Source organism: Oryx dammah, unplaced genomic scaffold (assembly GCF_014754425.2).
Source record: "Oryx dammah isolate SB20612 unplaced genomic scaffold, SCBI_Odam_1.1 HiC_scaffold_27, whole genome shotgun sequence".
Classification (NCBI taxonomy): Eukaryota; Metazoa; Chordata; class Mammalia; order Artiodactyla; family Bovidae; genus Oryx; species Oryx dammah.
The window spans coordinates 7,453,091-7,475,484 of NW_024070211.1; the positions used below are offsets into that span (position 1 = coordinate 7,453,091).

The 22,394-nt window shown below is 47.1% G+C and overlaps 1 protein-coding gene across 1 annotated transcript in view; it reads right to left on the reverse strand.

Moving 5' to 3' along the window:
• Positions 1–22,394, reverse strand: part of STPG1 (sperm tail PG-rich repeat containing 1) — a 61,359-nt gene that overhangs the window by 5,438 nt on the left and 33,527 nt on the right. The window contains exons 7-8 of the mRNA XM_040229652.1: positions 19,445–19,553; positions 12,001–12,166 (exon numbers count right to left, since the gene is read on the reverse strand). Coding sequence (XP_040085586.1) covers positions 12,001–12,166; positions 19,445–19,553 — 275 coding nt within the window. The remainder of the gene's footprint in view (positions 1–12,000; positions 12,167–19,444; positions 19,554–22,394) is intronic.

Here is a 22,394-nt window from a genome sequence, read left to right on the forward strand (position 1 = left end):
TATTTTAGGACTAACAGCTTTATCGGTCTTTCAATTTACCATCTAATTTTTAAAGGGACTTTTACCCTTGTGCTAAAAATTCTGAAAACACATTTGATCAGAAGAAAATGCAGACTGACTGGAGATATAAACTGATATGGACAAGCCCTGCCGGAGTTGGTTTCACTTATCCTTCTAAAATAAATTTAAATGTCTCTAAGTGGGATAAAAATAACTGATATAATTTGCTGGGCACAGCAAAGACATGAAATAAACTAATATTTTAACAGGAAAAAAAAAAAAAAGAACTCAGGCCTCACTTAAAACCGCTAGAGCAGTCAGGTATGACCTAAAGCAAATCCTTTATGATTATACAGTGGAAGTGAGAAATAGATTTAAGGGCCTGGATCTGATAGACAGAGTGCCTGATGAACTATGGGATGAGGTTCGTGACATTGTACAGGAGACAGGGATCAAGACCATCCCCATGGAAAAGAAATGCAAACAAGCAAAATGGCTGTCTGGGGAGGCCTTATAAGTAGCTGTGAAAAGAAGAGAGGCGAAAAGCAAAGGAGAAAAGGAAAGATGTAAGCATCTGAATGCAGAGTTCCGGAGAATAGCAAGAAGAGATAAGAAAGCCTTCTTCAGCAATCAGTGCAAAGAAATAGAGGAAAAGAACAGAATGGGAAGGACTAGAGATCTCTTCAAGAAAATTAGAGATACCAAGGGAACATTTCATGCAAAGATGGGCTCAATAAAGGACAGAAATGGTAGGGACCTAACAGAAGCAGAAGATATTAAGAAGAGGTGGCAAGAATACACAGAAGAACTGTACAGAAAAGATCTTCATGACCCAGATAATCATGATGGTGTGATCACTCATCTAGAGCCAGACATCCTGGAATGTGAAGTCAAGTGGGCCTTAGAAAGCATCACTACGAACAAAGCTAGTGGAGGTGATGGAATTCCTATTGAGCTATTTCAAATCCTGAAAGATGATGCTGTGAAAGTGCTGCACTCAATATGCCAGCAAATTTGGAAAACTCAGCAGTGGCCACAGGACTAGAAAAGGTCAGTTTTCATTCCAGTCCCAAAGAAAGGCAATGCCAAAGAATGCTCAAACTACCACACAATTGCACTCATCTCACATGCTAGTAAAGTAATGCTCAAAATTCTCCAAGCCAGGCTTCAGCAATACGTGAACCGTGAACTTCCAGATGTTCAAGCTGGTTTTAGAAAAGGCAGAGGAACCAGAGATCAAATTGTCAACATTTGCTGGATCGTCGAAAAAGCTAGAGAGTTCCAGAAAAACATCTATTTCTGCTTTATTGACTATGCCAAAGCCTTTGACCATGTGGATCACAATAAACTGTGGAAAATTCTGAAAGAGATGGGAATACCAGACCACCTGACCTGCCTCTTGAGAAATCTGTATGCAGGTCAGGAAGCAACAGTTAGAACTGGACATGGAAAAATAGACTGGTTCCAAATAGGAAAAGGAGTCCGTCAAGGCTGTATATTGTCACCCTGCTTATTTAACTTATATGCAGAGTACATCATGAGAAATGCTGGACTGGAAGAAACACAAGCTGGAATCAAGATTGCCAGGAGAAATATCAATAACCTCAGATATGCAGATGACACCACCCTTATGGCAGAAAGTGAAGAGGAACTAAAAAGCCTCTTGATGAAAGTGAAAGAGTAGAGTGAAAAAGTTGTCTTAAAGCTCAACATTCAGAAAACGAAGATCATGGCATGCGGTCCCATCACTTCATGGGAAATAGATGGGGAAACAGTGTCAGACTTTATTTTTGGGGGCTCCAAAATCACTGCAGATGGTGATTGCAGCCATGAAATTAAAAGACGCTTACTCCTTGGAAGAAAAGTTATCACCAACCTAGATAGCATATTCAAAAGCAGAGACATTGCTTTGCCGACTAAGGTCCATCTAGTCAAGGCTATGGTTTTTCCTGTGGTCATGTATGGATGTGACAGTTGGACTGTGAAGAAGGCTGAGCACCGAAGAATTGATGCTTTTGTATTGTGGTGTTGGAGAAGACTCTTGAGAGTCCCTTGGACTGCAAGGAGATCCAAACAGTCCATTCTGAAGGAGATCAGCCCTGGGATTTCTTTGGAAGGAATGATGCTAAAGCTGAAACTCCAGTACTTTGGCCACCTCATGCGAAGAGTTGACTCATTGGAAAAGACTCTGATGCTGGGAGGGATTGGGGGCAGGAGGAGAAGGGGACAACAGAGGATGAGGTGGCTGGATGGCATCACGGACTCAATGGACGTGAGTCTGAGTGAACTCTGGGAGCTGGTGATGGACAGGGAGGCCTGGCGTGCTGCGATTCATGGGGTCGCAAAGAGTCAGACATGACTGAGCGACTGAACTGAACTGAACTGAAGGCCTCACTTGGGCTCAACGAGAAGAACATTAGTGAGCCTCTTGTGATGGCTACGTGGCCAGGAAATGGGGTAGGCACCCGGAATTCCAAGGGTTTGCCTTCCCAAGATTAGAGGTTGCCCTAGCATTGATGTTTCACAAACATATTCAATATTTTTCTGGCAAGGCAGAAGGGAGGAGTGGAGAAACACTGGGTTGGAAATCAAGAGACCCGGATAACAATCACCAACAACTGAGATTTCAATTGGTTTTAGTTCTGACTCCCCCTCCTTCAGGAAAGGGAGTCTTGTAAAGCCTGTGATTGAGAGAATAAATTAAAGAGAGATGGAACCTGTACCTGAACCCTCAGTCTAATTCACTCTGAGACTGAGTCTCCCCATCTGTAAAATGAGGGGGTTGGACATGATAACCTCTAAGCTGTGACCTCCCATTGGGCCTTGATTCAAAAAGTCCCCCTGGGGCAGGGGAATGTGGGTCCCTCCCTGGGGAACTAAGATCCCACATGCCACAGGGCAACTAAGCCCAGGCGTTCTGAAGCTCATGCCACCACGAAGATCTCACACAGCCAAATAAATAAAAAGAAAAGAATAAAAAGAGAAAAGTGCTCAGGTAATGAGCATAGGTGAAAAAAAAAATAAAAAAATAAAAACCAAAGAGGTCCACTGGGTTGCCCAGGAACCCTGAGATTACAGTGAGGATCCCTCTACTCCCCCAGCCACACCTTATAAGGGAACGGAAGACTAGAGAAAAGCTATGTCAGGGCCCCAGCAGAGCGCCAGCACACAGTACGTGCTCAGTAAAAGGAGTCATTGTTATTACTGCCATCCGCTGCAGTACCACTGCCCGCCGGCTGATCCCACATGGGCAACAGAGCCTCTGAAAGTGAGGTTAGGGGACCCCTCGCCAGAGTCACCTTGAGGCAGGGTGGACACTCCCATTGCCAGGGGGTGGAAGGGGTGCTGTGGGCAGCCTACTTGAGGCTCACATCTTGGGAAGGAGGAACAGCTGGCTTGGATGCTTGTATTTAGAATAAAGGTGTCCACGGGGAAAGGAGGAAAAATACATTGCCTTCTGGAGTTTGGGGGAGAATAGATACATGTGTATATATGGCTGAGTCCCTTCACTGTTCACCTGAAACTATCACAACATTGTTTGTGAATTGGCTACACCCCAATACAAAATTAAAAGTTAAAAATAATTAACTGAAAACAACCATAGCAAGAAGCTAAATTAGTCCATGAAGTTTGAAAATGAAGATAAAAGTCTTAACAAAGTTTGAACTTCCCCCAGATCACACCTCCCACAAGGCCAGGTGACCTCCCAGCGTTGCTCACTAATGTCAATACCACCCGGGGCTCATTTTGAGGGAAAAGCTTAGCCCAACCACTTCTACCAGGTCTAACCTGAGGCTGGACTATGCCACTAGCCATTTTGGGGAAGTATATACATCTTTATATACTAGGAGTTGCCTGAATAGCGTATACATTTATGCAAAATAAAAATCACAGATGTGCCTGAAAAAAAAAATACATTGCCTCCTTTCTTTCCCTCCAGTTTGCATGGAAGAACTGATTATATATAGTGTGATCCACCACTCTTGCCTTATTAATAAAAGCTGGAGTCTAGTTGTTCTGAGCACCTTCAGGAGTTTGATGAGTGTGTGACTGGCATCATGATTCCTGGAAGTCAGAGTTGGAATGGGCCAACCACCATATGAGGTCACCCCATGGGTCTGGGTCACCCCGAGCCCAGTTCTTTGAGTAGACTGAAGTGTCTATTCCCCTGACCAGCGATGGCCTGCAGGGGGCTCGGCAGGTGGAATCAATCTCTCACCAGATTCTTGCTGAGAGTGAGTGAGAGCCGTCCCTCACCCTCCCCTCCATCCATGTGTCCAGGAGATGCTTGGCCCCACCAACTCAACTTTTGGATCTTTGGAGAGTGTCAGCCCCATATATGGCTCTGTGCCAACACTCTGGGGAGTCCAGACTGTAGTGGGCTAAGACACAGACCCTGAATGCTCCCTAGGGTTAACAGTCCACTGCAAGTGACAATCATGACTGGTGATGACTCAAGGCAGTACAGGCTTTGCACTCAGACAGGCTTGAGTCTGAATCTCCACCTCCCCGTCCACTAGCTGTGCATCCTTAGAAAACTCTCTTCACCTAAGCTTGAATTTCTTTATCTGTAAAGCGGTAGATAATAATACCTGCCACCCAGGGCTGTTATGAAGATGAATGAGTGCTACTCAGTTCAGTTCAGTCGCTCAGTCCTGTCCGACTCTTTGCAACCCCATGGACCATAGCACGCCAGGCCTCCCTGTCTGTCACCAACTACCGGAGTTTACCCAAACTCATGTCCATCGAGTCGGTGATGCCATCCAACCATCTCATCCTCTGTTGTCCCCTTCTCTTCCCACCTTCAATCTTTCCCAGCATCAGGGTCTTTTCCAATGAGTCAGTTCTTCGCATCAGGTGGCCAGAGTATTGGAACTTCAGTATCAGTCCTTCCAAATAACACCCAGGACTGATCTCCTTTAGCATGGACTGGTTGGATCTCCTTGCAGTCCAAGGGACTCTCAAGAGTCTTCTCCAACACCACAGTTCAAATGCATCAATTCTTTGGGGCTCAGTCTTCTTTAGAGTTCAACTCTCACATCCATACATGACTACTGCAAAAACCATATCATTTTTCTAAAACATGAAATGTTAGAATAGATTCCAACTGGGTGAATCCAGAAATCTCCCCTAGAAGAGGTAACATTTGCCCTGAAAAGCAAGCAGGAATTCTTTGGGTAGAAAGCGTAGACAGACAGTCATGCTCAGTGTGTGCATGCTCAGCCATGTCTGGGTCTTTGTGACTCCATGGCCTGGAGCCCTCTGTCCATGGGATTTGCCAGACAAAAATACTGGAGTGGGATGCCATTTTCTACTCCAGGGGGTCTTCCCAATCAACGGATTGAACCCACGTCTCTTGTGTCTCCTGAGAAGGGGGCATTTCCTACAGAGGAAAGAGCAGGTGCAAAAGCCTGGAAGTGGGACAAGCCAGGACTGGGCACAAGGAGCCAGAGGCTGGGCCCTGGACTGCCTTCAAGCCTCCATCCACCCATCAATTCTGGGTTGCTCGCTTGGGTTTCTGACCATCCCCCTTACAGACCCTGATGGAGAGTGACAGGAAAACTCCTACCTATGGCTTCTCAATGCCACCTAACTCCCAGGTCACCTCTCAGAAACACCCAGCACAGCGCTATCCAACAACTCCAGGCCTTGCTGGGCTGGTCCATTTTCCAGGAGCACCTCCTTTCCCTGGGAACTCTGACCCCCTCTTCGCTTCTCACCTCCTCCAGGGAAACTCTCCCAGCCACTTTCCTCCCCGTTTCCCACCTTCCTTCCCTGGCTCCACAGAGGAGCATGGGTTTTGGAGTCAGACAGACCTGGATTCTCTGCTCTACCGCCTGAGTGAGTCTGCATCCTCTGTGAACTCTGTGTAACCATCCCGACCAGTGATGGAGCTGGAGAACACTAGACAATGTGAAAGCTCTGAGCACAGCGTGGCTGGCCCCTCAGAACACAGCAGCCATTCTTCTCTGCAAGAAACACACTAGCTTTTCTATGCTTTTGACTTTCCTAGCTCTCTAGCAGAGGGGGTGGTGCCTTATAAGATCCTCTGGAGGAGGGCATGGCAACCCACTCCAGTATTCTTGCCTGGAGAATCCCATGGACGGAGGAGCCTGGTGGGTTACAGTCCATAGGGTCCCAAAGAGTTGGACACAACTGAAGTGACTTGGCACGCACCCCTGGTGTCTTATCCATCTCTGAGGCCCTGGTCCCTATTCCTGAGAACATCTGCCTGACTGCAGAGAAAAGCAGGAGGGTTGAAGCAAGCAGGGGAGCCCAGGCTCTAAACCCCGCCTGACGGTTTTATCATCATCCAGGGCTGGTCCTTCTGTGTCACTGTGGGGCTGGGCAAATCACCGGGGTCAGGCTGGATCAAGCCCAGGGCAGCCACAGTGCATTGTGACCAGGGCTTTTATGAGCCTCGTCACCCAGCTATAAAAGCCAATCTGGTTCTGCCCGGTGGAAAGAAAACATCTATCAAAGGCTCTGAGTTGGCCACAACTGGATTAAGTTGTGTTTGCAGCTTCCAATGTGAGCTATTTGCAAATCACCCTGAGAATAATGAATGTCTCCCAGAACGACTCAGGGTCACTGGGGGAGGGCATCAGAGACCCTCGGGACACTCCCAGGCACAGATTCACTCTGCCTCAGGGATTCCCAGGGTGGGGAGGAATAAAGGGGCAATTTTTTCTCATCATTAAAGGGCAGCCGATTGCCTCTAGGGTGGAATGTGGTATCTGTTTAACAGGGTAGCGGGTGACAGATTACAGCCGCTTGGGAAGAAGCATCCCATATCTAATTGAAAATCCCAGGGGAACTTTAGGTGGGTCCAACGTAATTACCCAAATTGGAGCAGGGCCAACGGGGCTTGATTCTTCGGCTCTGGCTGTGACAGGACAGCGTGTCTGAGCAAAACCAGTGGCTTAAAAACTCCAGGAAGCAGATCAAGGGTTAGAAAGATGTCAGTGGGTGTTTCACCTGCTTGCTGGCGTGAGTTGGAAGGCAGCACCTAGGAGGAACTATTTTGATCTCCAAAAAGCCCTCACCCTGACTCACCCTGAGCCCTTGAGTCATCGCTGTGACAGGTACTGAAGACCTGAAGAAATGAAGCCGTAGCTGATGCGCCTCCTCCAAAGACCCCCTGGGAGCTGCGAAATCCTCTTAGCTTTTGAGTCAGCAACGTGGCCATAGCAAAGAGATGCTTGGTGATGTGTTCTACAGCTGAGGAGCCCAGAAATGACCACACCAACACCCCTCCAGCCCCAGCATAGCATCTGCCCTGCAGGACCACTCGAGAAACACCAGGTGAGTGTAGAGGACTCACTCGCTCACACATTTCAATAAAAGTACAAGCCACACTCATAGAAAGCTTATAGTGTGCCAGAACTAGTGAATTACATGGATGGACAAAGGAGCCTGGTGGGCTCCAGTCCATAGGATCGAAAAGAGTCAGACACGACTGAATTGACGTAGCATGCCTGCACAAGCCCATTATAAAGTGTCAGTTCAGTTCAGTCGCTAGTTGTGTTTGACTCTTTGCAACGCTATGGACTGTAACACGCCAGGCCTCCCCGTCCATCACCAACTCCCGGAGTCTACTCAGACTCATGTCCATCGGGTCGGTGATGCCATCCAACCATCTCATCCTCTGTCATCCCCTTCTCCTCCTGCCCTCAATCCTTCCCAGCATCAGAGTCTTTTCAAATAGTAAAGTGTTCTTGCCCCAATTCCCAGAGGGTGAATTTGAATTCCCAGGGAGTTAAGTGACCCCCAACCCTGCCCCCAGCCTCCCAGGGGCTGGTGAGCGGGGAAGACAGGAGTCTCGGGGGCCTGAGCCCCTGCCTGTGCTTATGCCCACGATGCCACAGCCTCTTCAGCCATTCCCAGCTCAGGAGGCCAGCAGGGGTCGGTGACATGGGCTCAGCCACTCCTGCAAGAATGACCATCTCCCCTGTCCTTTCTGCATCCTGAAGAAAGCAGAGCCCAAAATACATTTTTGCAAACTGGAACCCCACCCAGGAACAGGGAACCATGCACGTGGCAACAAGAGAAATAAGGACAGGCCCCCCACGTCCTGTCACATGCACGTGACCCCCGGGCTTCCAAAACAGAGATGGTGACGATTCTCACCGCTGCCCCACACAGCCCTGGGGATCTGAGTATGAGGAGGCTAGGTAGAGCAAAGTCTCAGAATGTTGATGGGGAGGAAACAACACAGACCTTTTCCGGGGCCTGGCAACCCCAGGACAGGACAGGTGCTCCTCCCTCTCCCTTCTCCCCAGGGTCACAGGAAAGGAAACAGAATTTGAATGTGAGAGACTGTGAGTTTGGATACTCCTAAAATGTGAGAGACTGGCGTTTGGATGCTCCTGAAATACTACCATATCCAGCTGTATCTTTTCTTTATATTACATCCCTTTCTCCATCATCCACCATCACAGAGGGATGCTATTTTGGAATAACCAACAACACGCTTTAGCTTTATCTCTTTGCTTTAAAAAATGAAATTACGGATTTCTCGATTTCACCCTTTCCGTGTCAACTCAAAAGGATATCCCGGACCTTCCTCTGTGGGTCCAGGCTGGCTCCATGTTCACTGTCCCCAAATGCTCTCCTGAGGGACAGACAAAGTGAGCAAAACTGGGTCATGGAGTGTCAGAAATGGAAAGATTTCCCCTCTTTTCACACATGGAGAAACAAAGGCCCAGGGAGGCACCAAGGGCAGCCCCCGACCCCAGAGCCTGCCATAGAAACTGGGGTGCCATCCAGTCACCAGGGTGAACCCAAGTTTAACAGACACTGGGTCTGATGAGTCCCTTTACTGCAGGACCTGTCAGAGCCTTGAACAACTTAACAGGCTTTCTCAGAGCCCTTAACAAGTTCATGTGCACTATGATGCTGCCAGGGGCAGAAGGATGGTGGACAGCGATGCCTAGGTTTAGCAAGCAAGCACCATCCATTCAGGAGGCATCACGGAGAGCCAGTGGGCCCAGAGCCACCCCCAGACGCGCCAGCAGCACTGCCCTGACCCTGCTGGAAAGATGGTCCTTGAGGATGTGTGTGGCCACGCAAACTCGGGGCCCCACCACCCCGCATTTGGGGGCACATTCCTCTGCCCTGCTCTGGAGTTGTTCCTGGAGAGCCTGGCTGAAGGAATGCAGGGTGTTCTGTTCACCTGAGCTCCCCAAAGCCTCCAGCTCAGCACCAGAAACGGCTAGGGCCTGCTGACCGACAGAGGCAAATGCCGTAAAATGAGACTGTTCCAAACCACTCATCCAAACTCAAATGAAGGTCAAATGACACAACTCTGAAGAAGACAGTTGAACATGCAGCACTCTCCCCTCTCCTCTCATCGGTTCCCTGAAGAAGCTTCCAGAGTTGGGATGGGGGCTTGAACTGCCACACCACAAAACAACCACCTCCTCTACCCTCACAAATCCTCTCTGGGATATAGAAGAACAGCTGCTGTAATAAGAAGAGTAAACAATTTTCAAGCCCTTTCTTATCTAATCCACACAGGTTCTTATGCTTAGTCGCTCAGTTGTGTCCAACTCTTTGCAACCCCATGGGCTGCAGCCCACCAAGCTCCTCTGTCCATGGGGATTCTCCAAGCGAGAATATTGGAGTGAGTTGCCATGCCCTCCTCCAGGGGATCTTCCCAACCCAGGGACCAAACCCACCTCTCCCGCATGGCAGGCAGATTCCTTACCGACTGAGCCACCAGGGAAACCCAAGAATACTGGAGTGGGTAGCCTATCCTACTCTTTGCGACCCCATGAACTGCAGCCCACCAGGCTCCTCTGTCCATGGAGATTCTCCAGGAGAGAATATTAGAGTGGGTTGCCATGCCCATACCACTGGGGATCTTCCCAACCCAGGGATCGAACTGGGGTCTCCTGCATTGCAGGCAGATTCTTTACCAGCTGAGCTACCAGGGAAGCCCTGGTTCTTATCTGCACTTAGTAACACAGGTTCTTCAGTTCAGTTCAGTTGCTCAGTCATGTCCGACTCTTTGCAACCCCATGAATCGCAGCACATCAGGCCTCCCTGTCCATCACCAACTCCCAGAGTTCACTCAGACTCACATCCATCGAGTCAGTGATGCTATCCAGCCATCTCATCCTCTGTCGTCCCCCTCTCCTCCTGCCCCCAATCCCTCCCAGCATCAAAGTCTTTTCCAATGAGTCAACTCTTTGCATGAGGTGGCCAAAGTACTGGTTTCAGCTTCAGCATCATTCCTTCCAAAGAAATCCCAGGGCTGATCTCCTTCAGAATGGACTGGTTGGATCTCCTTGCAGTCCAAGGGACTCTCAAGAGTCTTCTCCAACATCACAGTTCAAAAGCATCAATTCTTCAGCGCTCAGCCTTCTTCACAGTCCAACTCCCACATTCATACATGACTACTGGAAAAACCATAGCCTTGACTAGACGGACCTTTGTTGGCAAAGTAATGTCTCTGCTTTTGAATATGCTATCAAGGTTGGTCATAGTTTTTCTTCCAAGGAGTAAGCGTCTTTTAATTTCATGACTGCAGTCACCATCTGCAGTGATTTTGGAGTTCTTATCTGCACTTAATTACATGGAAACATGGAGGCTTGGGGAGAAGGAGTCTCTGCCAGAGAAGGAGCTGTGATCCCCACTCAGGTCTGCTGACCCTGAAACCTGCCCTCTCTCCCACTCCACTAAGGGGCGGCGTTGCCCAAGCCAACCCGGAGGCAGGAAGCCCCTGACATTTGGAAAGAGCCTGTTCTTGGAGACTTTCCTTTCCCAGTCCCAAGCCTTGCAGCATGTGAAGAATGTCAACATACAGAACCCCAGATCCTTAGGGCAGCAGGGACTTAGCTGGTGGACTCCATCTGAGGTCTGAGTCCCGGCTCCAGGTCCTGGGTTGGACACAGCAGGCTCACATCTTGCTCCTCTCCCTGACCCCTGACCTCTGACCCCTTGTCCTGGGCTGATGGTCTGATCAGACCCAGTGTTGCCAGTGTTCCTGGCCTGCCCACCCTCTCTGATCCCCTGTGGCTATGGGCCCCGCCAGCTGCCTGACCTCTCTGGAGGGTCCCAGGTGGCTACACCTTTAGTCCCAGCCCCGCTGGTCAGCCCTCCCTACAATCACTGCTGCCTGGAGAGAATTATGGAGGGGTTCGGACTTAGAAATGACAGGATGACTGACCTTGATGGTCTTAGTTCTAGAAGTTCTAGACCCATTTTGAGGAATATTAAGCCCTGTGAAGTTTTGAGTCTCTGAGGGGAAAGTAACATTAAAAGCATGGGAGATTAAAAACAGTAACAGAAATCCCTGTCATCACGTTCAAAATTTGTTTTGAGTCACCATTCGTACCTACTATGTCAATACTTGTTTTTCAATCTGAAAGCAATGTTCAGATAAATTATCCCCACTTTACAGTGGAGGGCATGGAGGCTCAGAGGGGTTAGGGCAGGGCTGATGGTCACACAGCACAGAAACAGCAGAGCCAAGGTTCAAATGCAGCAGGTCTGACCAACTCCAGAGGCTAGGCTTTTAACCTATCAGTACAAGCCTATGAGAGCATCATTGCTCCCATATATCCTGGCACCCCAGCGGAGATTTTCTAAAAAATAGAATAATATCAGCACCAGGGGAGTACAGCACCGTGAGGAATGTTGGACGATCCAAACAGTCCTGAGCCGAGTCCCAGAGGCACCTCCTTTTAGCTGTGTGGACTTAGCCAAGCCTCTCAGCATCTCTGAAGCCTGACTTCCTTCTCTATGAAGCAGAAACAATCAATCCTACAATAAAGTTGTCATTTGAAGATGTTAAGTTCCTGGCACACCATAGTTGCTCAATAAATACGACGCACTCAGCAAGTAGTTCTTGAGCATCTGCTGTGCCAACACAGGCTCCATGAGAGCTGCCCAGCCTGTGTCTGCCAAACTGTGACACCCCTCCCTTTCCCCCCATGTTGGGGTCCTTCCCCAGAAACACCTTTCAGAAGAAAGATCAGAATAATCAGGACTCACGGGATCAGAGTCTTTTTTTGAACTTTGGGATGACCATTTGGGTTGTAATAACCAGGTCCTGGGCCTGTTGACGTCAGCTTTAATCCACGGTCGGTTGTTGATTTAAAACAAGACATCAATATCTTTGGCGACTGCTTCACAAGGGATTCATTGACATCATAATGCCCTGAGAGGAAAGAAATTTTAAGACAGAATAAATAACCCTTCTCAAATAAATAAAAAGCAGTGCCTTACGCCTAAGAATACATTTAATAACTATAAGGCAGTATCGCTCCAGGATGGTCAAGTAATCGGGTCCGCCTGGAATAACTGAAAATAACATTCACCATTTAGAGAACGTGTGTCCATGCATCACCGACTTAACTCATTTAATCCTCACAGTAGCCCTGCAAGGTGGGTATTAGCACATCCATTCTGAACATGAGGAAACAGACTCAGAGACATTCAGAACCTTGCCAAGAGACATTTATCTAACCAGAGGCTAAGCCTAGCGTCTTCCTGTATAAACTAAGGACAATAATTCTTCCAACAACAGGGAGGCTATGGTAGTAAAAGAACCTTTTAGGTTCCTGGAATGTGATAGTTGTTCAGTAACTGTTATACAGTCTGTTGTTGTTGTTATTTAGTTGCTAAGTCACATCTGACTCTCTTGGGACCCCATGAAGTATATAGCCCACCAGGCTCTTCTGTCCATGGAATTTTCCAGGCAAGAACACTCGAGTAGGTTGCCACTTCCTTCAGGGGTTCTTCCCAACTGAGGGATTTAACTTGTGTCTCCAGCACTGCAGGCAGATTCTTTACTATTTAGCCACCTAGGAAGCCCAATAATTCTTAATTATGTAATTCACAAATATTTATTGAGCACCTTCCATGTGGACCCAGAACCATCTGCCTTCAATGTCCACTCATTTCTATCATACTCTATCTCAAGAATAAAAGTACATTGTGCACAGAGCTATAAGGAAGAAGAGAATGATCTGGGCTGAGGTAAAGAGGGAGCAGTCTCACCCCTAAAGAGCTGGTGGATTACTTAGTTGTGTCCGACTCTTTGCGGCCCCATGGATGATAGCCTACCAGGGTCCTCTGTCCGGTGGATTCTCCAGGCAATAATACTGGAGTGGGTTGCCATGCCCTTCTCCAGGGGATCTTCCCCTCCCAGGGATCGAACCTGTCTCCCCTGCGTCCCCTGCAGTGGTAGGCAGATTCTTTACCACTGACCCACCAGGAAGCCCAAAGACCTGGCAGCCTTGTAAGTGGGTGCAGGCATTTCGGGGTGCAAAGCAGCACTACTAGGCAAAGGCCTTGAAGATGCTGCACACTTTAAATATATATATATATATAGATATGTAAAAATATATGAAAGAAAGTGAAGTCGCTCAGTCGTGTCCGACTCCTTGCGACCCCATGGACTGTAACCTACCAGCCTCCTCCATCCATGGGATTTTCCAAGCAAGAATACTGGAGTGGGTTGCCATTTCCTTCTCCAGGGGATCTTCCTGACCCAGGGACTGAACCTGGGTCTCCTGCATTGAAGGCAGACGCTTTACTGTCTGAGCCCCCAGGGAAGTCATGTGTGTGTATATACTTATTTGTCTCAGGTCTTAGTTGCCTCACACGGGATCTCAAGTTGCGCCACATGGACTTTCCAGTTGTGGTGAGCAGGTTCGGTAATGGCGGGCTCAGGCGTACTTACCTCGCGGCACGTGGGATCTTAGTTCCCCAATCAGGGATCGAACTTGTGTCCCCTGCATTACAAGCCAGATTCTTAACCTCTGGACCACCAGGGAAGCCCTCCAAGATGCTGCACCCTTTGACCCTGGTTTCCCATTACTTGGAAATTGAGAAAATTATTCAACACGATGGAAAAGCTCTAAGCCTAAAGATACACACCACAGCAGTAGCTCCAGTGGGAGAAATGGTGACAAGCCTAAAGGTCCAGGTACAAGGGCACATTTATGGGGGAAAAGCCCACTCTGGTGGAATATCAGCCCTGCGGGTGGTAAATGCAAGGACTGTGAGGCCCATGGCACTGTTCTTGAAAATCAAGGTGAGATAAAACAAGTAAAATAAAGCCTAACAGTCTATACTGCGTGTACTATATCAATGTACAATTGGATACACATGAATTAAAAATAGGTGGGAACCCAGAAAAGTGGGGGAAACTACATTAATGGTGGCATTGTGCATGCCAAAAACATATGAAACTTTCTAAACATCCTAAGGCTCATTTTGTTTTAAATGAAATCAACTTTTCCATCTCAAGATCATTGAAAACAGCAATATGGGATCTATTAGGAAGATTTTACTTAAATGGGTGATGGCAAAAGTGAAGGGAAGAAGAGTCTTCATGGAAGCAGGTGGATAGATTATCTCTGTGCTGAAGGGCAATTTGGTCACAAATATCAAAAACCTTAAATATTTTACATACCTTTAGACTTAGCAGTTTCACGTTAGGCAATTTATCTAAGGAAATAATCTCAATTGTACACAGGTGTGAGCTATAAGGATGTTTGCTCCCACTCTATTTATATGAGTAATCAGTTTAAAACAACCTAAATCTCCAACGAGGGAGCATTTTCCCCCTTAAGTTATGGCACCACTGGATAATGGAATGCTACACGACCGTCGGGCTTCCCAGGGGGCACGAGTGGTCAAGAACTCGCCCGCCGGTGCAGCAGACTAAGAGACATGAGCTCCATCCCGGGGCCGGGAAGACCCCTTGCGGGAGGGCATGGAAATCCACTCCAGTGTTCTGGCCTGCATAATCCCACGGACAGAGGATCCTGGTGGGCTATGGTCCACAGGGTCAAAAAGAATCAGACACAACTGAAGTGACTTAGCACACACACATTAACAAAAGATGCTCTAGGAGAATTTTTATTTTTTTAAATCAGAGGATAATTGCTTTATAAGATTTGTGTTGGTTTCTGCCATATATCAACACGAATCAGCCACAGGAGGGTTTTTAATAACATGAAAAGATAGTCCCAATATACCCTAAATCAAAAAAAAAAAAAACAGATGTCCAGTTAGCAGGATTTATAATACTGGTATATGAGATGGTTAGATAGCATCACAGACACAATGGACATAAATTTGAACAAACTCTGGGAGATAGTAGAGGACAGAGGAGCCTGGCATGCTCCAGTCCATCGGGGTCTCAGAGAGTCAGACACAACGTAGCAACTGAACAATAAGACAATATATCTCTCAAATTATCTTCCTGTTTCATTTACACACATATTTATTTTTAAATTTTTATTCCCCTTACCAAAAAAAGAAAGTTTAAAGCAATGCTTGATTATAAAATGTTAAAAAGCAGAAGCGAGCAGGAAAGGCATTTATGCTCTCACAGCCCAGAAAAAATCAGGTGAATCCTCTGCTCTAGTTACTCCTGGTCCTTCTCTCGTGCACTAGATGCTGTCTCACGGCGCGGGGCCCACAGTTCAGATTAAATTGTGTCACCCACCCTTTTTCTTTTTGGAAAGCTATTCTTTATTTTTTGTTACCTGAACAGTATCTTATTGCTGCTTTCATTTGTATTCCTTTGGCTTTTGTTTATTTTTTATAGTTTATTTACTAATTATTTTTGGTTGCACAGCTCTTCATTGCTGCTCTCAGGCTTCCTCTGGTTGCAGCGAGCGGACCTACTCTTTGCTGCAGAGTGTGGGCATCTCATTTTGGTGGCTTCCTTGTTGCAGAGCACAGGCTCTACATCTGTGGGCTTCAGTAGCTTCACCAGGTGGGCTTTAGTTGCTCCATCACATGCGGAATCTCCCCAGGCCAGGGATGGAACCTGTGTCCCTAGTTCCCTGCATTGGCAGGCAGATTCTTATCCACTGCGCCACCAGGGAAGTCCACCTCCGTTTTTCAAGTGACACTTTAAGATAGAAGTATTTCCCCATGTTCTTATAACTTTTTTTTTTTTTTAAGAGGAATAGAGAGGAGATCTGGAAAAGGTCAGTTTTCATTTCGGTCCCAAAGAAGGGCCTTACCAGAGAATGTTCAAACTACTATACAGCTGTGTTCTTTCACACGCTAGTAAGGTCATTCATGCTCAAAATCCTTCAAGCTGGGCTTCAGCAGTTGGTGAACCGAGAACTTCCAGATGTAGGTTTAGAAAAGACAGAGAAACCAGAGATCAAATTGCAACATTTGTTGGATCATAAAGAGAGCAAGGGAATTCCAGAAAAACATCTACTTTTTCATTGACTACACTAAAGCCTTTGACTGTGTGGATCACAACAAACTGGAAAATTCTTAGAGAGATGGGAATACCAGACTACTTTACCTGTCTCCTGAGAAACCTATATGTGAGTCAAGAAACAATAGTTAGAAGCAACCAGACATGGAACAACTGACTGGTTCAAAATTGGGAAAGGAGCATAACAAGGCTGTATATTGTCACCCTGCTTATTTAACTTCTGTGCAGAGCACCTCATGTGAAATGCTGGGCTGGATGAATCAAGCTGGAATCAAGATTGCTGGGAGAAACATCAATAACCTCAGATATGCAGATGACACCACTATATGGCAGAAAGTGAAGAGGAAGTAAAGAGCCTCTTGGTGAGGGTGAAAGAGGAGAGTGAAAATGTTGGCTTGAAACTCAGCATTCATAAAACTAAGATCATGGCATCTGGTCCCATCACTTCATGGCAAACAGAAGGGGAAAAAGTGGAAGCAGTGACAGATTTTATTTTCTTGGGGTCCAAAATCACTGTGGATGGTGACTGCAGCCATTAAATTAAAAGACACTTGCTCATTGGAAGGAAAGCTATGACAAACCTTGACAGTATATTAAAAAGCAGAGACATTGCTTTGCCAACAAAGGGTCATCTAGTTAAAGCTATGGTTTTCCCAGTAGTCATGTATGGATGTGAGAGTTGGACCATAAAGAAGACTGAATGCCGAATAACTGATGCTTTCCAATTCTGGTGTTGGAGAAGACTCTTGAGAGTCCTTTGGACAGCAAGGAGATAAAACCAGTTAATTCTAAAGGAAATCAACTCTGAATATTCATTGGAAGGACTGATGCTGTAGCTGAAGCTCCAGTACTTGGGTCATCTGATGCAAAGAGCTGACTCATTGGAAAAGACCCTGAAGCTGGGAAAGATTGAAGGCAAAAGGAGAAGGCGGCTGCAGAACATGAGATAGTTAGATAGCATCACTGACTCAATGGACATGAATTTGAGCAAACTCTGGAAGATAGTGTGGGACAGGGGAGGCTGTTGTGCTATAGTCCGTGGGGTTGCGAAGAGTCAGACATAACTTAGCAACTGAACAAGAGCATCAACAAGAGAGGAGGACGGTGAGGAGGTGCCTGGCCTTGTGCTTGGAGCTTCCAGACTTTAGAAAATCCCGTCAGCCAATGTGTAAAGGTGGGCATTCTATTCAGAACTGAAGGCAGACCAGACAAGGGCCCTCAGCCCCTGGGGGGCCAGGCGCTCAGAGCAGCTGCAACACAGCAGGAATTCCAGTCACAGTTCCATATCTTGTTTCTTCCCACACCGGGAGAAGCCGAAACCACAGCGTTTTCCCAAGAGGTCTAAGCAGGTTGCTTCTCTCAGCGGAGCCGATTCCCCAGGCTCTGGCCTCTGGCAAACTGGGGGAGACCGGGGGAGTCTTTAAGGAACCAGGCCTCAGAGCTGGATAAGGGGCCTGGATTCAAACCCAGGTGTGGAACCCTGTGCTGGTCACATGCTTTCTGTATATCATTTTTGCATGTTAAGTAGGGCTGCGATAATAATAATGCCGGCTAAGTCACTTCAGTCATGTCCGATTCTTTGTGACCCTATAGACTGTAGCCTGCCAGGCTCCTCTGTCCACGGGATTCTCCAGGCAAGAATACTGGAGTGGGTTGCCATTCCCTTCTCCAGGGGATCTTCCCAACCCAGGGATCGAACCCACATCTCTTACGTATCCCGCATTGGCAGGCAGGTTCTTTTACCTCTAGCGCCACCTGGAAAGACCAATATGATAATAACAATAATCCACATTCTTTGAGCACACAGGTGCAATGATCCCTGGGGCTTTGAAAGCTTGTGGCACACAGTAGGAACTTAACAGATGCTACTGCCCACCTCTCCCCTGCCTGCTGTGTTTCAAGGGGCCTCTGAGGACCCTCCCAGAGGGAGGGGCTGCCCACATTCCTAGGTTCACTGGTGGGACCTCTGGCCCAAACCCAGAGGTTTGTTCTGTCTAAACAAACAAGGTGGGGTTTTGCCCGTGGTGATGCAAGGCAGGGAGCTTTAGCTGGGGCTGAACCTCCTAATTAGGGCTGGTTTTGTTATTCAGCCTCAGACTGATCTTCTCAACTTTAATCTGGATTTGCTGAAATCTGACGTGTGCTGCAATTTCATCCACACCCTGCTCCAAGAAGCGTCACTGCCGAGGCACTCCTTCCCGGCTCCTCCTCTGGGCTCTGGGGCCCGGAGCTCCCTCGGGGGTCTCTGGGACCCATTTGGGAAGGTCTTATCTAACCAGTGTTCCTGGAGTGAGGACTGTTATGTCACCAGATCTCTCTGGAAACTCTTCACTAAGGCTGGTGCGGGGCACAGGACGGGGGCAATGCCTGTCTCCACCCAGCAGGGAAAACGTTTGCCAGCAAGCCCTGTGCGTTCCTGAATCCCAGAGTCAGAAATCGCCTTGGGAGGATGGGGGTAAGAGGCTCCTCTGGGCTGAGGCCTGCCATTTCTTAGCTGTGTGGCACTGAGCCAGTTGCTTCGCCTCTCTGGGCCTCCTTTGCCTCATCTGAAACACGGGACTGAGAGTATGGCTCTTGGAGGACAGATGCGTGAGGACCGCGTGCAAAAAGCACAGCGTAGGCGCTCTGTGAACAGAGCAATTTCCCAGTGATTTGATGTTAAATGATGAGGTTGCTGGCCGGCTTGGGAGGAAAGGAATATCACAGCCCAGTGCTCAGGGGTCGCCCTGCCTTCCCCCCAGGGTCTGCGATGGCACCTGCGGTGTGCGCACAGGCACTCTTCAGGCTCGAGAAGACACCTCTCCAGCTGCTGCCCGAAGCAGGTGCGCCGGGTCTGAAAGGGAGGCAGACCCCGGGGGCCGGCTGTTCTTCCACTGAGTAGGGAGCTGGTCCCCTCCTCTTCCTATAACACCTGCCTGCAACCCCACACCCCATAAAGCCTGATGTGAAAGTGTTAGTCTTTCCATCTTGTCTGACTCTTTGTGACCCCATGGATGGTAGCACTCCAGGCTCCTCTGTCCTGGGAATTCTCCAGGCCAGAATATTGGAGCAGGTAGCTAGTCCCTTCTCCAGGGGATCTGCCCAACCCAGGGATCGAACCCAAGTCTCCTCCATTGCAGGCAGTTTCTTTACCGTCTGATTCACCAGGGAAAGAGACTCCCTGTGAAGGAGCGGGTGCCGGGCTGGTCAGACCTGAAACAGGAAGCCTCAGGTCAAGGCCAGTACAAAGCAGCTGCTTACCTGGGGCAGGTCCTGCTTTAGAAACAGTGAAAAGTCCTCTCTGGGTTTTGGACATGAACCCAGCTCGGGCACAGACGTTGTTTGCCTGCTTGCAGCAAGAGTCGGAGGCCTGGGGGAAGAAAACAAGCGCAGCGCACTCAATGCCTTTCTTTTCTTTGTCTGACTCGTCATGTCAGGACGACTGGCACTTTGGAGTTAAAAAAAAATTTTTTTAAACCCGTTCTCAGAAAATGAGCAGATGTGAGTGGAAAGGGTCATACTGACTATGCCTTCACCTTCGCCCCAGCTGCAGGGGCCGACAGCTTTTCATCAGCAGCCAGGGCCTTGGGGACCAAACGCAACACTGAGGACGGTGCCCTGGGCCAGCCTGCAGACTCGGCTTCCCTGACCACCTCCCTCACTCGGGGAGGGGCATCCTGCTCAAGCTGTTTAATTTCTCTGGATTTGAGTTTTTTTCTCAAGATGGATCAGATTATTCTTGCTTGACTTGAGGCAGAGAGCCATTGGGGTGGGGATGGGGGATGCCCAGTCAATATAAATCACCTGCCAGAAAGTGGGCTTTTTAAAAATGTGTAATGTTACATATAACTAGAATATGAAGAAAATCACTAAAATTTTTACTGAAAGACATAAAAGAAAACATGATAAATTGAAAGATAGATTGCATTTCCAGATTGCCCAAAGCTATAAAGATTTCCACCCAATTTATCTGTAAACTCAATGCAATTGCATTTAAAATCCACTGGGACATTTGTAAGTTGACAAAAGAATCATAAACCTAGAAGGTAAACATGTAGGAAAACTTAGAGTACATTTAGCGATATGGATTTGGTTAAGATAGACACAGTAAATTCACCCAAAGCAACACTTTGTACTTTGAAACGTTCGTGTAGCTAAAAAGTTATTGACATGGAGAGCTGGTCACAAAATAGTATATTGGAAAAAACTGCAATATGTTTAGTTTGAGCCCAATTGGGAAACTAAACAAACAAATTAAAAAATAAAGTTTAATAAATAAATAAATAATAAATAAAATTTTTAAAAAGTTTGTAAAGCTACCTAGGCAAATTATTTTCATTACTTTTTCCTCTATGATTCTCATTCTTTTTGAACACTGAGTCCTACATATCCCCACCCTCATTCCTCACTGTTCAAATAATAAATACTTGTATACGTGCAGGATATAGAACTTACAAAGAAATCGTGTAACTTAAGATTGTGATGAGATTTACAAAGCACTGTGTCGTCCTGACTTTTCTGGACTGACCAGAAGATAAGGATTTTGGTCGACTCAGGCAGTATACAGTTGAGAGTGTTCAGAACTCTAAAAATAATTTTGGAAAAAAAAAAAAAAGAACCCCGAGAGCATTCTTATGATGAATCATAAATATGTTAAATGCCAATTGGCAGTCAGTCTCCTGTATTTGTTAGATAAAAGATGCAATAAAGTTGTACCTGCCATGGCTGGGACTATTACTGAATGAGTGAAACTGTTTGCTGGGGCCAAGATGGCTTGATTTTCTGTGATACTACTTTGTCCAAAAAAAAAATGTTTCTGAAGAAATGCAGATGGCATTTTGATTTTGTGTTGACAAAGGTAGAGGAATTCAGTTTTTCCCAGGGTACCAAATGGCCAGACTGCCTGCAGAGAGGGCAAACAAAAAGATCAGATGGGCCAGGCTAATTACTGGACACGGGGAGAGGAGCCGGATGCCGGAGAGGAAGTAATAACAGGTCCCGAGGGAAAGGCTTCGAACAGAGAATCTAGGGGACTACACTTAAGCAAAGCCAGAGAGAGGCCTTGACAGCCTCAAAGCACAGTGTGGCTAACAGGATTACTGCATTTCTGTTGCTCACCCGTTGACTCAACCATTGTTCTCCAGGTCTGAAAAAAGCCTCCTGTAGACAAAACACTGCTTCAGCTTTATTCTTCGCCCAGACAGAAAAGCAACAGAAAAGAGGGACATTTTTGTATACCTACACTGACTGTATGTCATGTGTATTTCACCATTAGACTAAAAAAAGAGTCAGCTCCACTGGCAGATTAAAAAAGAATGAAACAGATTTATTGTATTGCCATAAGAGGAAAAAAGACTCAGATATTATTAAGAAGAAATGCATGCATACGATGGACAGTATAATCCCAAAACTGAGGGTGGGGGGAAGACGACGAGAGTATGAACAAAACTGCCCCTGGTTTGGTTTGGTTTTGTAATGTATTTATTTATTTAAATTGGAGGATAATTACTTTACAATATTGTGATGGTTTTTGCCATCACCAGTATGAATCAACCACAGGCATACACGTGTTGCCCCTGGTTTTTGATGGCTGTTTGAGGAGCAGAATGATAAGGGACTTCTACTTTCTGGTTTGTGGGTTTCTGTGATGCTTGGATGTATCTTATGATGAGTGTGTCTTACTTTCAGAGCCGCATTAAAACAATAATGAACAAAAAACCTGCAAACTAAAATTGATCTGTTGGCAGGAGAACAGAGTTCTGACTTGGGGAATGGTCATTCCTTGATTAACAAAGGAAGTTATGCCTTTAAGATATAAGCATTTATTGCACGCTTACTGCATACCAGGACTGGAGCTGAGCCTTCAAGGAACAGTGGATTGGGGACATGAAGGCATGAAGCGCTAACCAGAGCACCCTTCAGCTCCCCCCAGTAGGTCGCAGAGAGGGGGCACTCACTTTCTCTGACCACTCAGTCTAAAATACATGCCTACCTCTATACCGCATACATATTCTCTTTCTCAGGCGCCAGCTGTTTGTCTTCCTCAAAGCTGGCCACAGTTTGCAGTTATTTTCCTTGCAGGTCTACTATTTCTCATCTTGAGTTCCCCACTGGATTCTAAATTATATCACTGGCCCAGAGAAGTCACACGATTTATGAAAGGAAGCCCAGCAGGGCTGGAACATGGAGACTCTGATCACTCCCCAGTTTT